Source organism: Megalops cyprinoides, chromosome 14, assembly GCF_013368585.1.
Source record: "Megalops cyprinoides isolate fMegCyp1 chromosome 14, fMegCyp1.pri, whole genome shotgun sequence".
NCBI classification, from domain to species: domain Eukaryota; kingdom Metazoa; phylum Chordata; class Actinopteri; order Elopiformes; family Megalopidae; genus Megalops; species Megalops cyprinoides.
Genome location: NC_050596.1, coordinates 16,125,509 through 16,143,802, shown reverse-complemented (window position 1 = coordinate 16,143,802; position 18,294 = coordinate 16,125,509). Strand labels below are relative to the sequence as shown.

The 18,294-nt window shown below is 37.0% G+C and overlaps 1 protein-coding gene across 3 annotated transcripts in view; it reads left to right on the top strand.

The window, feature by feature from the left end:
• Window positions 1–17,949, top strand: part of LOC118788842 (protocadherin-9-like) — a 141,698-nt gene extending 123,749 nt beyond the window's left edge. For all 3 annotated transcript variants that reach the window (XM_036544971.1, XM_036544972.1, XM_036544970.1), the window contains one exon: window positions 17,576–17,949. In XM_036544971.1, coding sequence (XP_036400864.1) covers window positions 17,576–17,940 — 365 coding nt within the window. In that variant the 3' untranslated portion in view covers window positions 17,941–17,949. The remainder of the gene's footprint in view (window positions 1–17,575) is intronic.
• The last annotated feature ends 345 nt before the right edge of the window (window positions 17,950–18,294 follow it).

Sequence of the window (18,294 nt, the reverse complement as noted above, 5' to 3'; positions counted from 1 at the left end):
CTGATATCTTCTGGATTGTGATGGCCACTTAGAAATGCGTTCTATACATTTGAATGTTGAAAATCTTTGATTTTAGCTTCTATTTGACATCTCACTACCACCAGCTACATATAATGGATACAAACCTGATCATTTTGCATGTGCTGAAGAGTGAACTGGCCCCAGGGGTCTGTAATTCAAAATATGCTGTTATTGCAGTGAGGCAGAACAGAATAAGACTTGTTATCCCAGCCCCAGTTGGGGAATCTGTATTCTGCAAACTTGTTAACAATATGTTCCTGCAGAACATCTCACTGGTTAAAAGCATTAATGCAGAACCAGTGTTTGTGTCAGGTTAGAATCATCTCTCTTTCTCTTTCTCTCTCTCTCTCTCTCTCTCTCTCTCTCTCTCTCTCTCTCTCTCTCTCTCTCTCTCTCTCTCTCTCTCACACACACACACACACACACACACACACACACTCGCACACTCGCTACCTACTGCTAAATTTATATAATGTGGGTAAATTGTATTTTAGTTAGTCTGTATGTTAGACTGCCACTATAGGACTATAACATTTTAGTAAATTTTATGTGTGGAATAAAATAATATTTATTAGCAATTGTTTTGTTCATAGATACACTGATACAACACTGTTTGCATTCAAAACCTGTCAAATACACTCAGTGTTAATGATCAAATGCATATGAGCATCACTCATAACATACTGTTGTGCTTACATGTGGCATCTTTCAGATTTTAAAAGTTAAAAGTCCCAGTTTTTGGCTTGCACAGTTTTTGGCTTCCATCAATAAACTGTAAGCTTAACCTTTGAACCTTTGTCTTTCAGGATGTAAGAGAAACAGTAAACAGTTATTACATGAAAAACTATTTTGGATAATTTCTTTATAATAACAGATTTCATGTATATGTAGATACATATGAAAAATGTAAAATTTCCATATCGTTGTGGTCACAGATGCAGTTTTAATGAAAGCTGGCACATAGCCTTTTAATCATTGCTTGAAAGCTCCATCTGCTATCAGGGGCCTGCATTTGTATACAGTGGAGCCAATGCATGGTGAAAACATCAGAGTGTGTTGTAGGTTGTAAGTGACATACAATTATCTGGGATTTAGATACTGTGATACCATGTGACTTTGTTTTTTTTGTTTGTTTTAAACCTCAGAGTAGAAAAAAATAAGGTTAGCATCTGTTGGTAATGTCTTATGGCAAAAGATCTTCAGATTTAACTCCCTTGGACTTTATTGAATGAAAATACATTAAATCTTACCATTTCATGACAAATGTTTAAAGCATTACAGATTTGACAGATTGTACATGATTTTTTATTGATTACTTTTTGTAGTCATTTTAAGTGTGATTCATAGTATTGTATCCAGACCATAGCATGTCTATTCTGCTATTAACAACATCATGTCTGATATTCTGTGTAATGTTTTCAGTGAAACGACATTGACACTGATTGCAGTTATATATTTTGATGCAGAAAGTGTCTGTGTGGAATGTTGAAGGAAACAAAAAGGAGTACAAAACATGTTTTCAAACTATTTATAACTATGGTAATATAAAGAAAAATAGATTATTTGTTCTGTTTGTAATACCAAAAGTATTTTTGATAATATGCAAATACAGTCATTGAGTTCAAAGGGAAGAAATGTAATATTACATGTAATAGTCTACACAGTTTTGGCACATTTTTTTTTTATTCTTTCTCTGGTGTACAGAACCCATTACAGGATAATCTCATATGCTATCAATTTCAAATTACATACTGAAACACAAGCACAAACCAGTTTCATTGGAGAATTGATGTGTGGAATCTTGTTGATTCTCACACACTGATGAACAAAATATCATATCTATCAAACATTCTATCAAAATCATTCATCTCACATTTAGGTCATCCTGATGACTAAGACAGGGCTTAGTCATAAGCTATAGTGGCTAAGGTCAATAATTATTGCTACAATATGTATTTATTTATTTAATGCCATTTTCACCATGCAAAACTATACAAAACCCAAAAAACAATTCACATAAATACGGGGCACGGTATGATGATGTACAGTACCTTTTAGTATTCAAAGGCAAAAGGTTTATAATGTAAAATGTAAATATACAAATATGTAAAAAGGTATGCTTGTTCACACTGGTGATGTACATAGTGTATGTTATGCTATTTTTCTGTGTCGTTGGCTCAGATATGTTTTATGGAGGTTCACAATAAAATAACCATATGGATTACACCTGGTAAGGTCTCATACTGTGGTATCCAGATTTTGCATGGCAAATATACATTTACTTGCTTATGTATTTCTTTGTAGCAGTTCCTGGCACAAACCCCATATTGCGTTTCTTCTGGGATATACATTATACATATACAATTATGGCCTTGCAATTCACCCTGGATGAATGTCAGACAGATAAATAATAATAAAAAATAGTATACACATAAAACACATGCATTCATAGGCTTACTATATATGCAAAAGTTATTTTTTTTATGTCCATTTCGACTTGCAACCTTTTTTCTTTTCAATTTCCTTGGACAGATTGACTGTTCAAAGTGGGTGCATACCAGGGAACATTCATACTGACTGCTAACCAGTAACCGTGAACATGCCTGATAATGGGAATGGATTTTTTGACAATAGTTTCCCAAATTAGATCAATGTGTTCTTTCTGCGTAATGGTCAGTGATTGCTTAAATCCATCGAGAATGTGATAACGTGATAGATTGCCATTACATGCTCTGCGTATTTAAGGAACCAGAGACCTTTGTGTGGTGAAAGAAATGATTGTTCAAATCTCAGGCAGAAAGAGCCATTGACTTCTGGGAGTGCTAATTATCCAGTGACATTGTCCGAGCTGCAAGCCAATGTTCAAGCTGTGGCGTACACTATATATTTCTGCCATTTGAGAAAACACTATAAATATCCATTCATCATACAAAATTATTATCTATACCAGATGTTCCTCTTTTTTGAAGAGGACTGGTTACAGCTCAAAGGTGTCAACACAAACGTAAACTTGTCAGAACAACTGATCACTACATGTCCAATTAACCGGGCACAGTGGTCTGGGCAACCATGTGTCATCATGTCCTAAATAATGTCTCTTCTGGTCTCTCAGTATAGGAAAGGAAAAAAAAAAACACATGTCCATTGTTTTAGAAAGTTTGGAATACATACATTTTGCTTGTTTTACCTTTTATTGCATTTAGTGATATCAATGGATGCCATCATCGGTATCCCAATAAAACAGCAGTGCTCAGTAGCCATCCACTTCGTTATTGTGATACTGAACAACTACACAAATGCTTACAGTACATGCTATTTGATCTCCTTTCAGTATCTGTTCTTCCAATTACATGAAATGCTTACGCTTGCCCCAGCATTTTATAGCTCGCTCACAAAATAAGACAGCTATCTGACCTAGAACATAATGAGTTGTTCAATTCCTGGATTCCACTAATTATTTGCTGTTGTCCACATCACAATTCATTGCAGCGTTCATTGAAGTTTGAAAAGTGGAGCCAGCTTATTGCATCAAATTCAATTTAACGCCCCACTGCCCTCAGCTTTGTGACATATTTCCTTTTTAACAAGTTGACTTGCAGCAGTGAATAACATTGCACTTAAACAAAGGCTCTTTGCATAGTTGCTTTAATTTAAAACAATGATATGCCTCATGCAAAACAAATAAGGTGCAATGTGGCATATTTATCAAAAATATTTAACACTTCATGTCTTTCTGCTGCCCAAAGAGCAGAAAACACACCTAATGCATACATTAAGATCTGGAATAATAAATAAAATGGATTATGAATTCAAACACAGCAATGTCTTCTTAGCTATTTTCAAATGTTTTTTTTTTTTCTTGTTTGATGCATACATTGATATATTCAAAACAACTGATGGTGATAGTGTATGAAGTCATATGCATCATTCTGGAAACGTTTGTCTCATTTGAAGTCCATCAAAGGAAAGAAATATGGTATTGTCAGTTTGCCCTTGAATGATAAAACAGGTAATATATTAATACATACAGTGTGATTAATATCAAATGAGACAAAAGCCTCCCTGTACCACCACTTAATGTTTCTTCCCTCATCTCTGGTCATATTAGAATCTTTGAATGGAGAAGCAATATTAGTTTGTACATATAATAATTGGAAATGATTTGAAACAGATTTTTTGACTGTAGCTTATAAATATACACTGCAATACATATATAGTACATTCATACACATATCTCCCCAATTCCTTCACCATTTCTTGTTACTGTATATAATATATGGTTTCTATATTAAACACTTTTAGGCATTTGTACATTAGAATGAATGGTGTAAAATGTTTGATGTTTCTTCTATAATTTACACAGCTGTTTTGTATTAAATGCATTGGCTAGGTTTATCATTACAGGAGGGGTTTCCAAAACTGAACTGGAACAATAAAGTGGCAACCCTGTCTGCCCCAGCTCACTGATTTTTCTAACATTAATTAGTTATGGATTACTTTCTCCTTGACAAATAAATAAACAAAGTCCTTATTCGATACCATTTTAGCTGCTGCATGCATAAAGCTGACTAGCTACCACTGGACAGAATCATCAGCAACCCACTCCCAGACTTGCTGGGTGGTGACTAGAGCAATGTCTATTTTTGTGGCTTTATCTGCTTATTCATTAAGCAGATAAATCATACTATATCTTAAATATCTTAAATAAATAACATAATCTGAGAACTGCACACTGAATCCCTGTCACCTCAAAATGAACTGCCTTATCAATACACACGCACACACACACACACACACACACACACACACACACATACACATACACAAATGAAAAATACTAAGTATAAGTACTAGTAAGTAAAGATACAACAGCTCTTTGGAACTTGATCTGATTTTCCAAAGCAGGCCTGTACATGTTACAACAAGTGGGCATTTTATCAACAAACGTTTTATTAACTGCAGTGTTGCAAAGATGACTGGTATGTTGGGTATCAGGTGTGTTTGTTTGGAGCCTAAGATGTTGATAGTTGGATTGACAGTCAATTTAATGATAATATCACAAGCACCATACAAACTATAAGAGGAGTGAATGAGAGGACACAATGAAATTCAGAAAAAAAGAGACGTTGATATACCAGTTTTTCAATGTTTGCTTGTTTTTTTAGATAAACTTCACAGCCTAAGTCTAGGACTTATATCATTGATTATATACATTAAAATGTAGACATTTTACCTGACAGTGGAACTTACTGTTTTTGTGGTAGGTAGCCATGCCATTTCTTCAATGAGTCATATTGATTAACTCCTCTTAAATGTGCTATCTCAATGAACTAAATTAACCTCTCTTGGTGGTAGTTGCCATTGGTATCACCTCAGGGTAAATTACTGCCCTCAGGCACATGTATGCATAGCTTGTTATGGTTTATTCCCTTGCTATACATGTGTGTGTGTGCATCTGTGTATGGGTGCTTACAGCTCTGCTCTGATTAAAAACAATTGCATGTTCGTGCCTCCAGGTATTCATGATTAAATGCATGGTGCATAGGTAAAGCCTGTACTCAAATTAAAAATTTAATTTAGAAAGGATGGCTGATTCTATACTGCATTTATATACCACTTAAATGATTCAAGAGTCTGTGTTATCAGAAATAAAAAAAATTCCCAAGATAATGATAAATTTCATGTGATAATTTTGTTTGTTATTTAGTAAATGCAACATGTTATACCGGATTTCAGTGGTATTTTTCCTGCCACAATATTTCAACACATTCCATTGGCAAATTACAAAGACTTCTCTTCAGACACTGAGTGAAAAAAAAAACATAAGTCTCATTGCATAAGTGCGGTACATGTTTTCAGCATTCTGTCTCAGTTCTTATATATTGTCTGTAATGCAGCCTTCAATCTCCAATTTTCTAATCTGAAACTAAAATAATAAAACCTAATAATTACAAAAATAAAAATAACTGTCACTCAAGAGGAAAGTGTGTGATGCCATCAGTGTGACATTTTGAACTCGGAAATGCTAGACATGATTGACCTGAATATGAAAGTATGTGTAGCACAGCTTAGATAATTGAATAAAAATCTCTGTACACCTGACATGGGAAGATGCTGAGTATTATAATCCAGACATGATGAGGTGAAATGACTGCAGGCACTGAATCATGGAATCATGGCAAGGAGATCCAAAGGTTATTTGAATAAAATCTGTGTTTTGGCCCACTCTCAGGGCAAACTGAGAGAGGGTGAGTGCCTGTGAATGACTGCCACCCTGGTTCATACCTAGGGAGGATATGCTGATACAATAGAACAATGAATTGCTCCACCTCATTATCCTTGAAAATCATGTGTCCATTCCTGATCCCTGTCAACACTATAGATGATGTGGCACAGCACTGAAACTGTTTGTCCTTGGTTGCCATTCTTCGTAACTTGCAGAGATCAATTTTTCCACAAAAGTCTGAGACAGCAACTAAAGACATGCATAATTTGTCTTCCATTGGTAGTTACTGCACAGAGTGCTGTCACATACCTGGTTTAATAAGACAAGTCAAACAGTTTAAGTCAGTTCTTGACCATACGGTAAGTTTACACACTCTTGTACAAATAAGTACCCTTGAAGAAAATGCTTTTCCAGCAATAAATCATACTTGAACTGGAGCACCCAATAAGCCATGACCTTTGCTAAGTTTGAGAGTGGAATCTGTGGGTGATGTGTCTCACAATTAGTTTCCTGTTACACCATTTCTATGTAATATGTTCCTGTTATGAAAAAATGGAACATTAATCCAGAGAAACAATACTCAGCTTTACAATACAATGTCAGCTGTCCAAACTGCCTCCACTAATGTAACAATTTCACAGCAGGCTCCTGGGTGGAAATGTAGTACCTGCGGTGCAGATCCTTGAGGGATACCAAGCACCATCCTCCATGAGAGTCACCAGGGGATCTTATGAATGTTCTCTCCAGTGTCATGACTGGGGGGCCCTGGATAACCGTTATTGTACATCACAGCCTAATATTCACCAATCACTTTGCTCTGACAAGAGAACGTCATTGTGGTTCCTCCTCTGGCATGAATATGTTGTGACATTAAGTTACATGACATGTACTTGTGCTCTTCTGAGTTTGTGTTCGAAGCCCCATACTGGGTAAGGGATCTTACTGTCCACATTGTTGGCTATATAAGTGTAGGAGTGTTAGAGTTAAGTTGTTCATGTGACTAATTTGGTGTGAAATGTCAAATATGACCCTACCATTTATTTGGGGCATGAGGTGTATATTTTTGTAATGCTAGGCCCTATTATATTTCAGAGGATTTTACAGTTTGATTGTATGTTATCGTGGTAAGCATTTCCTTCACTTTGCCATTGCAATCATAACTACAGCAAGTCATTGCAAATCCACTGTGAGCATTTTCAGGAAAACCTGTAAATAAAATTATTCCCTGTTCATGGTCAGGAGCACTCAGAGATGTTTTCCAATGAAATAGTGCAGGGCTATACTTGGCATTAAAATCATGACCCCTGACAAAATTTGGCCAGGAAAGACAAATCATTTTTTGCCTTGATTAAAAAAGCTGTTGCTGTAGGCAATTTAATGGCAGCTGGAAGTTCTGAGCATCTCACAGCTTCTGCTCTGCTCCAGATCCAAAGGCTTATGTATTCCAAATACCAACATCTGGACATCTGAAAAGGATTAAAGAGCAAGCACACTCAATAGAAACGTGATCCACCACAGATTTTTCATGAGGTGCAGCACAAAGAAAGGCCCTCCATAAGCAATAGTAATATGGTTTACAGTTAATTAAAGGCTCCTTTCTCAGAAGCAGCCACACAAATCTGTTATGACTGAAAATTATTTAACTCCACACTGACACTGAAAGGAAGTTAAACATGAATTTACAGTCATAATAGATTTTACGATAAGCTGCGGTCCATTTCAGTGTTTACATGCACAAATAAATTGCCCAGCCCCATGGTAGATGTCTAAAGTGCAAAATAATATAATTTTATTACTATCATCAGCAAATATGGAATATGCTCCATTAACTGCACATTGTCAACTGATATAGATAAATGACTTAATATTACTGTCAGTGGCATAAAATCAAAAGTTTTAAAGAGCTGCAATATCAACATGTGTTTTCTTGTTCAGCCATTTTTGCGTGTCCGCTCAGATAACCAATGATCAGTCTTAACAATTATAAATGTTGAAAATATGAGTATCAATAAGCTTTATTATGACAGTTTAATGGCATAGCAGTGTATTTACTGTATGTGGCAAGTAGATGTAATCATGAATAAGTCTGCTTGCCATTTGGAGAAAGCTTGCCCCCTAGTGTGCAGTAATTTAGCAGAGCAGGAAATGTGTTTTTTCAAGTAATGACACTGCATTTGAGTTGCTGAGAAATATGAGTTTCAGAAAGTTTGCACAGCCAGTACTAAAAAGTTGTTTCCTTAATGACTACATAATAAATTCAGTTGTTTGCCTGCTACACTTGGGTACATCCTCTTCCCACCTTTTAAACATATTCTCCCAGTGTTGATTTCGGAGTGAAACTGCACTTCCTTGAGAATCACTATGTTCCCAAAGCAGTGGCACTTCTTACAGAAACAGTTCTGTCAGTCTCACTCTTACATTACTGCAAGGTGACATAATGGCGCTTGATAAGCAACCTTGTGATGGCTTTAGCGACAATGAGAATTATCAATGTGACTGGAGGTCATGGCAAGAGGTCACATGACATGCCAAAGGCACAGGACTAGGGTGAGATGACAGTGCTGAAAGTGGAGACTGAGCTGACAGAGTAAACACTGGAATGTAACCAACAAAACAAACCAAGACATTTTGTCTGAAAAGCGTGAACACAGGTCCACTTGTTTGTCCCGGGTTAAATAAATAAATAAGTAAATATAAAAGTTTCAGGGGGATTTTTGTCTGTTCCCAGTTTGCAAATAAATGATTGTAATATACTATTAGACCTAATTTCCATTTCCCCAGATAAAAGGCATGTCTTTCTTGTATAGCAGTGAACATTCTTTTATCCTTCTTTTGTACCTGTGTTGGTAGCAAATCTTCCCTGGTAGTAAAACTATGATAACACCCAGAACCCCATTATTGTTCTTTCAATGGGAGGAAATTCAGTACCACACGCATTCACTCAATACTCAAATACATGTGTCTCTTAGAATGTGAAAGTGTTGATACTTTGAGTGTGCAAATTTTATCAAAACACACCAACTGTCTCTTCTCAAATATGTTTACTATTACAGTTAGTAAAATGATAATTTGAACTGAATACTGTAGAGAACCATATTTGTACACTTTCTTACAGGTCAACTGCATTCATATCTCCAAAAAAGTACTCAAAAATCTACAATGACAGTTAACTGTCAGTGATTCCTTTACACCACAGCAATGTATTAACATGACAGAGAGACAGAAAAACAGTCTGCTTTGAAGAGGGAGAATTTTTCCCATTAACAATAGCATTGAATGACAAGGCTGTAGTGATTATATGTTTCAATCAGGCATTGTTTAGGACAGCCCGTGACAGCAGAGGGAGATGAATGGTGAAGATTGTCCTCTGCTGAAGGTGTAACACTCCAATCTGAATAATAATGACTTTGATGGAGGCACATTATATTTGCAGATAAGGTGGATATAATCACGTCTGAGACAGTCAAATTTACAAATTAACGGGATTTAATATGAATATGTAACAGCTCAATATACAGAATGGAGACAGAAACTCCATGTAAGAAACTACTGCTGATGGAAATGTTGATACACAGACCATACATTTATTTTAGACATGAAATATACTCTTGCTCTTATTCTATTAGCAGTGTTTGAGAGAATTGGAAACAAATTTATGCCAGCCCATATAAAAACAACAATACAATGAATTAAAATATCACATTATTACCATTTTGGTATATTGCAGTGTATTTCTGATCTGTATTAATATATTTTAAATTTATTAAGTGAACTGAATTTTCATCAGTTAATTTTAGATACAATTGGCCTAAACATAGTTCTCAATATATTAGAATATGTTTCATTTTCACATGGGAGAATTAGACCAACTTTATACAAGCGCTTGGCACAGGTGGGTGTAAAACACTTTGAGGTGGAAGAATGTAATATCTAATTTTGCAGTGCTAGAATTATGCAGTATCCCAGTGCAAAACTGATACTAGTTCTAAATAGTATGGGATGTAAAATAACCACCTGTGGATGCGGTGAAGGCTCAACATTGTGATGACCAATTCTATCTCCTTTTCCTAACCTGTTTTCAGCATGAATGAGGCTCAGCTGCATGGCTGAAGAGCAGCCCCAACTGTGTTAGCTAGTTATTATGAATAATGAATACTTCAGCTGTTGAATAACTGTAAAAGTAAAAGTGTCCTTATCAGACTTGTATGTGGTGGTAGTGTAGCATAATGGAAAGAAGCAAGGGTTGTAACCAAAAGGTTGCTGGTTTGATTCCCCACTGGCACACTGATGCTTTACCCTTGGCCAAGGTACTTCACCCAGAAAATATCCAGCTGTATAAATGGATAACATGTAAAAACTGGAACTTATGTAAGTTGCTCCGGAGAAGAGCATTTGCTAAATGACATTAATATAATGTGATCTAATGTGTATTTCAGTACATATGCTATATTAGGTATATATTTTAATATATCTAAACAAACCATTATTCTATGGATGTAGATAGAGTGCATGATTCAAACGTTGCAGGATGGATCAAGCCACAGAGAAAGACACGAAGACAGATGTGAATTTCATTGCCACAGGGAGAGTGCAAGGACCTTGTGTACCACTCTCCATAGCTATCACGGTCACACAACAGATGTCAGCCATGACCTATCAAGACAGTAATTTAAGGTGGCAGGTCGAAGAAAGAGGTTCTTGGTTGGTATGTACAGAAACGTAGAACGTAAAGATTTACAGAACAATCAATGAGTGACATACATGAAACACATAGACAAAAGATATGGAACAGTTTCATGCAGACATTTTTGACATTGTAATGCATTTTCACTCAGGTTAATGTGTTCTGATGTGAGCTTATATACCTATCCAGTAAGCCTTGTTAACAGTATGTGATTGATGATGTTTTTCATGGGAGATGGAATACAAAACATATGATAATTGATGTGTATGTTCTGCACATAGTATTATGACAAAAAAGTATTCATTTCATAAAAGTGTTGCACATTTTCAGTTTTCCATTGAAATGTCTTTTTGTTAAGAGGTGGTTGTTGAGGAAGTTATGCCCTAAGGGAAAAGCTGGTGCCTCCTTGTTTGTGCTGGACATTCCCTCTTCTCCTACAAAGGACATTACCAACTTGGTGCAAGCAAAGCATTTTTCAGACACTCCCAATTTTCCCAGCACAAATTTGGCAATTAACTTTCGCTTTATAATAGCATTTACTTACTTGCACTGCCACAAAACCAGGGCCCTTAATGTGCTTTGTCATCTCCTCAAAATGTTCCTTGTGGTCTGCTGTTCCTATATATAATCAGTGGCATGAATAACTGCGGATACTCTCACTCACCAAGAATAAAGAATTTATCATGCCCTTTGCGAGTAGTAATGAAATGACAAACCCTTTTGTTTGGAGCTCAGGTGAAATCTGAGATTGCTTTGTGAAGAGAGCAGCAGTAACAGAGTTGAACCCTATCAGAAATAATCTCTATGGAATCAAATATAATCAAGGATACTGTAGGCAATTATCGCTCACCAAGCGCTGAATTTTGTTGGAACTAATTTAGGTAATTGCTTTGTAATTAATTTCTCTTTTGTTATTTGCAATTAATGCATTGCTGACATATAATCAATAACAGATCATCAACAGCAGAAATGTGTACTCATTTGATCCTATGGGGTGGTAAATTGGTTTACGCCTTCTAAGGTTATTACATAGTTATACCCTCCAAGCTGTTTCTTTATGGTTTTTTCCACTCTATGAAACACTACTTTGGACTGCCAGTTGTATGTTGGGTTCATCTTACTGCGACACCTTCTGCACTTGTGCAGGGATGCTGAAGCGCAACAAATCCAATCTTCCAGAACATGTAGCCGATGGCTATTTTTTTTTAAGTGGGGACAAACTGTGGGGTAGGCGCTATTCCACAGATTTCATCCAAGCAACTTCATGTGCTTGAGAGCAGTGACACAAGGAAACTCTAGCTAACCTACCCACCCCTATCCCTGATGGAACGAAGACAATGTATTCCTCCATTGTGGGCTCCCAGTCATTGTCAGCAGATGACATGACAGAACTCAAAACCCAGGTCATTGGGTACGGCCTGCATCTGAAGATGAGTGCCTTGCTGACTGATTCACCTGCGAGCCCTTTTTACTGTCGCTTTGGTATTCACAGTATGTTCCAGGTCAGAGCTTGTTTTTTGTGTACGGCTGAAATGTCAGCATTAATATTTGCTGCCCAGTATATTTCATGCTGTTTGACCATTCTTCTTAGGCTTGAAGACTGGGTGGGCTGGCGATGTGGTGCCCAAATCAAACGGCAGAGGAACAGTATGCGCTGTAATTGCATATGCTGGCCAGGCCCTGTAATGTGTAGACAAGCTATGTTTTTATAGGTTGTGAATGCTGACATTTGTAAGCTGCCTAGAGAACAAACTGAAAGACAACTGAATTCAGCATTTATACTCCCCAGATATTGTTACTAAATAGCAAATGAATTGTTGGTATGTCTTCTGTATAGTGACTGACCATCCCCTCTTTAATTCACAATTAATCATTTTGCCTTTTTTTGACACTTTTCTAATATTCATAACTCATCTAGAGCAAAAAGGTTAATGACTTGAAATTAACCATACACACATCTTGGATCTGACTACAGTCAAAATAAATGACAAAGAGATAGAAGCTGTGTCTGATCATCAGCAGCAGGAATGTGAGCCCATTTGATCCTATGGGGTGGAAAATTAGTTCATACCTTAAAAGGTTTTTACACAGTCACACCTTGCAAGCTGTTTTTTTATGCTTTTTTCACTTTAGGCAACCCTGCAACTGGATTGCCAGTTGTACTTTGGGCCCTTGGAATTATTATGTATGGCAAGTACATGCCATTTACAGTAATGTAAGCCTTATCTCCATAATTTACAGAAGCCGAGAACGGCCGTGCCTACAATTATTTTTTTTTTTAATGCCGTTATCTTGAGATCACAAGTTAATTATTTCATTATCGCAAGATAACAAAACTCGTTTTCTCGAGATAACAGGTTAATTTATCTCATTATCTCCAGATAACAAAGCTCCTTTTCTCATTATCACCAGAAAACAAAAGGTTGTTTCCTCTTATTACTTATAATCAGAGGTGGACACCCCGGCTTCAGAAAGTAAAAGTCCTACCATGTATTTGTTCTAGCCATTCAGTAAAGAATGTGATTTCACTAATTAGCTCCTCTACCTGGCTGAAGAGTTGTGCTAATTAAATTCAGCTGGTGTAGTGCATGGGAGGAACAAATATGTGGCAGGACTTTCTGAAGCCGGGGTGTCCACCTCTGCTTATAATGTTCATCGGAGATCAGGAGTGCCATGCCAGCATGCACAGATGGCATATTGACAACTGTAGCAACTGATTTAAGCTGAAAATGTCAGGAGTACCCATTATTGATCAACGCAACAGCCTGTACTTCAGTCAAGGTCTAACACAGGCAGAAATTGCATTGTGTCTTTCTAATCTTGAGGGCTAAAATCATGTGTGATCAAATGAACCAGACACTCATTTTCAAGTCCTCCATAATTATCCAGTGATCTTGAGAAAACAAAAAATTGATAAATTGATAATCTTTAAATAATAAAGTGATAAATTATCTCGTTATCTCAAGACATCGGCCTTTTGTTCTCTCGAGATAACGGCATTAAAAAATAATTGCAAGAACTGCTGTTCTCGGCTTCCATAATAACTAAACATCACAGAACCTTGCTATTTGGAATATAAGTAGATGATTTGGATTCCTTTTAAACTGTGACTTACAACTGCTAGATGTTTATGGATGACAGCGGATCTAGACATTTTTCTCAGTTCATTCTAAATTATGCGAAAATGACCAATAAATGCAGTTTTTGAAAGAAGTGGTGTTGTCATACTGCTACAACCTGTGAACATGATGACGCATTTCATAAATGTCAATATCGGCACTGCTGATTTCCATTCTCGGTCATTCTTTCTTTTAACTTGTTTTTGTTATGTATCACAATGATAAAATGTTTATCTAGGCCAATGGCTCTTAAACATTATTGTGTGGCAGACTACTTTAACAGGTGGAAAATTTTACACAGACCCCAATTGCAACAAACACAATCAACTCTGGAAAATGAATAAATGAATAAGTAAACAAAAACGTGCTTAATTCACAATATTGACAATCTCTGTTCAAGGTTATTAGTGTTATCAAAATATTTACATTAAAAAGCATAAATTCAATTTTCACTGCACTCTCTCCGATGGGATAAATAGTTCGGCTTTTGATAAGATGTGAGTGAAGAGATATTGGGCTCTAAACTGGACTCTAAACATCAGGTTCCCTTTTGTCACATGAGGACAGCTTCACGTAAGATTGCCAAGTATGTGATGTTAGCTAACTAGCAGTGAAGTAATGTACATAAAGCTCCTTGTGGCACTAACCGGTAGAAACATTAGTTCTGAACAAAATGATGTATGGCATGTGTATATAGCTTGTACAGATCCTGAGCAATCTGCCTAAAACTCAGCAGAGTCCAAAACTCCAGTAAACATCAAAGAATAGGGCAGAGATCAAAGAGTTAAAGTAAAGTGTTACCCAAAGTAATCCACACTTCCCTACCAATTCTTCTCTACATAAAACAACTTTGTAGAGCTGGCAAGAGGTATCCACAATTTTCTGCACATCTCTGACACCCTTGCTTTTTCACACATGCACACACACACACACACACACGCACACACAAGCACACGCACACACACACACACACACACACACACACACACCTTACACTGATGTGAATGCTAACATGGCACAAGTTCAGAAGACTGAAATGATTCCTGTCTTGATACAGAGATGCCAAGCCTTACAGGCTTACAGGGAGGAAACAAATGGGCCATATTATTAGGCAGACCCTCTCAGAGGAGAGCAATTTAAGGATCACTTTAACTGAATAAGTGCAAAACTAAGAAATATAAATTATCCAAAGTGGTCTGAAACTTTAACAAATGGGCTAATTAGCACCATCATTTTTAGGTAAAGAGACCACCGAGTGCTTAAGACAAGAACCATTATATTACATTATTGGCATTTAGCAGACGTTCTTATCCAGAGTGACTTGCATAGGTCACATTTTTTTTTACAATGTTATCCACTTATACAGCTGGATATTTACTGAGGCAATTGTGGATTAAGTACCTTGCCCAATGGTACAACAGCAGTGCCCCAGTGGGGAATCGAACTGGCCACCTTTTGGTTACAAGTCCTGCTCCTTAATCACTATGTTACACTGCCTATTCAATGAAAATTGAATGAGTGAAAAAAAACATTTATTCTGCTCCATCAGATCATCACAGGTATTTCTCTCTGTGCTCTTACACTGTCCACTGTTAACTTTTTCTGCATTCATGTGCATTTAATATCAGGTATTCACACTTTATCCCGTGTCCACAGTGAAAGGTTGCTAATTAATTATGTTTCCATGCTAATGTGCTTTAAAAGCATGCAATTAAAGAAGCAGTGTTGAAATATGACATATGCAGAGCTTGTTTAGCATAGCATAAAGAAACATCACAACACCTTTGATTATTAACTATTGTTTGTTGAGAGAACCTTTCTTATTATTAAAGATGTCATTTCCCCAGGGAGACAGGGTGAGACTAGGTTTAGTTAAACTCAGCTGAATTAAAAATCAAATTGCATGTCACTTTTGTAAGGGATGGGGAATATGGTCATGTATTTTGTCCACTAATTTGTATGGATTAACTGCTGTGTAGAACATCAGGCTACAACTTGTAAAATGGGATAGGTTATTCAGGAGTGGATCACTGCAGTCTCTGAATTGGAGTCCTGGGGCCCTAACATTTGAGACCTACCTCAGACAGAGACAAGCTGATTTGTGGCAAGCTCTAGTTATATTTCTCCCTGTGAGACTGTTGCTGAACTTCTCTCATCCTCCCCGGAGAGTCCCAGAGCCCTCTACAGCACTGAGTGATAATGTCAATCCTTTCGCTATCCTCCTCCTCTGATTCCACTGTTATCTCTACTGAATACAGCATTAAGGTCGTACAAGCCAGGTGTCCACATACTTCAGTGGATGTATTTGAAACAAGTAACACGAAGAGGGCCTATATCTTGCTGCATTGAGAGTTTATTGCAGACTAAATATCCATGGAGCTTCAGTGAACTGATTTCAACTTTCAAAACTGAAACGGTGAACCACATAAAATGGCTTACAGCTGATTTACATTTATCCAGTGCTCATTAGCCTAGACAAAATGGAGGAGGTCATGTGGGGCTCAGCAGAGGATGTGCATAGATAAGGTGCCAATTCACATATATTTGTCTCACCCTGGCATGCAGTTGAGTTACGCAAGTACAGAAAAGTAACACTGCAATATAGCAAGTGGCACAGTAATGAAGAAACAACTGTATTAGCAAACTCCATCAAATGCTGCCGAGTAGGAGGAACTGTAAGTACCGAAAGTGGACTGTACTTTATAAAGAAAAGGCAAAAGCAGCATACATTGTGCTGGTAGTAGACAACCACAGTGTAACCGATGGATGACTTGAGTAGTTGAGAGTAGTTGAATAAAGCAGTTAGATTGTGTGGCCCCCAGTGAGCCCCAAGCATAATTTGTAATAGTGCAATTCCTTAAGGTATAATTCACTGCCTTTAGGCTAATGATTTTATTCAGACATGTAGCCTATTATGATGCATAGCTGTATAAGAAGCAGAACTGAAAAGTTACTGTTTAAAAGAGTGCTGATTGCTCCTGTCTGAATGCCTGCTTGCCACTCAGCTCAGCCTGTTTAGTGAAGTTTAATTTATGATCAGAGTTAGATGCAAATTAGATAAGTGCAAAACCATCTAAAAACAAATTCTGAAATGTGCTGCTTTATCTTAGCGATTTAATGTTTGAAATACCTTCACATGTACACTATCCAGCGGATGTTCTGAAAGGCATCTTTTCTGCCTGTCAAAATCTCTATTAAATTGACACTACAGATAAAGTTGGCTTTCCTTGATGTCTCTGTTTAAGTAAAGCCACACCTTGATACTTTGGAACCTGCATGACCATCAGTGACAGTAATTATCTGTAAAAAAGTACAAGCAGTATTCACGTTTAGATTACATATTGTAGTTCTTTATATTAACAGCTCCTCTGGTAAAATAACATGTTATCAGGCTGGATTTTAACCTCTCCTGTGAAGTGAAAAATGAACAATTTGTCACTATCCATTATGATTCCCCATTGTGTTTATGCAGATATTTGAAAGTGCTGTAATGTGAAAATGGTACTGCTTGTTGTTCTTCCCCAGATGGCCCTCTGGGACCCAGAGGACTCGTTGAAGCCACTGAGATGTGTACCCAAGAATGCCTGGTGTTGGGTCACTCAGACAACTGTTGGATGCCACCAGGTCTTGGGACTTACTCCTCCAACTCTCCCCTTTCCACCTTTGTCAATCACAGTGAATGGGCCAAAGACAAACTCCTAACCGGGAGCACGCTGACAAGAACCTGGGACAAAAATGGCCCCCGGGACCAGTTTGGGGACAGGAAGGATTTTGGTGGTGCTGAGGGACATTTTACCAACAGCAGTCACATCAAAGACATTCCTTTGGCAAGCCTGAAATCCTGCACACAGGTCTGCATGAGCGACAGCGCAAAGGAACACCAGCTTTAAATAAATGCTTTTGGGTTCATGTGGGTCAAGGCAATGTAAGTTGTTTACTAATGCTACTGCTGTGTGATGGGCACATATACCTAGTAGACCTCTAGCTTTGTGCTTATGCAAAACCTATATATAGCATACTGTCCTTATGTATGATTTTCAGATCTACAGCAGTCTTTTTTGAGCTGCTGTAAACTATTTATCAATGTGTATTTTACCTTCATAAGGATAAAAGCATATATATATATATATATATATATATATATATATATATATATATATATATATATATATAAATATATATACACACACACATAATTTTTAAAATGAAGATATAATGGCTGACCAATATACAATATACACCAA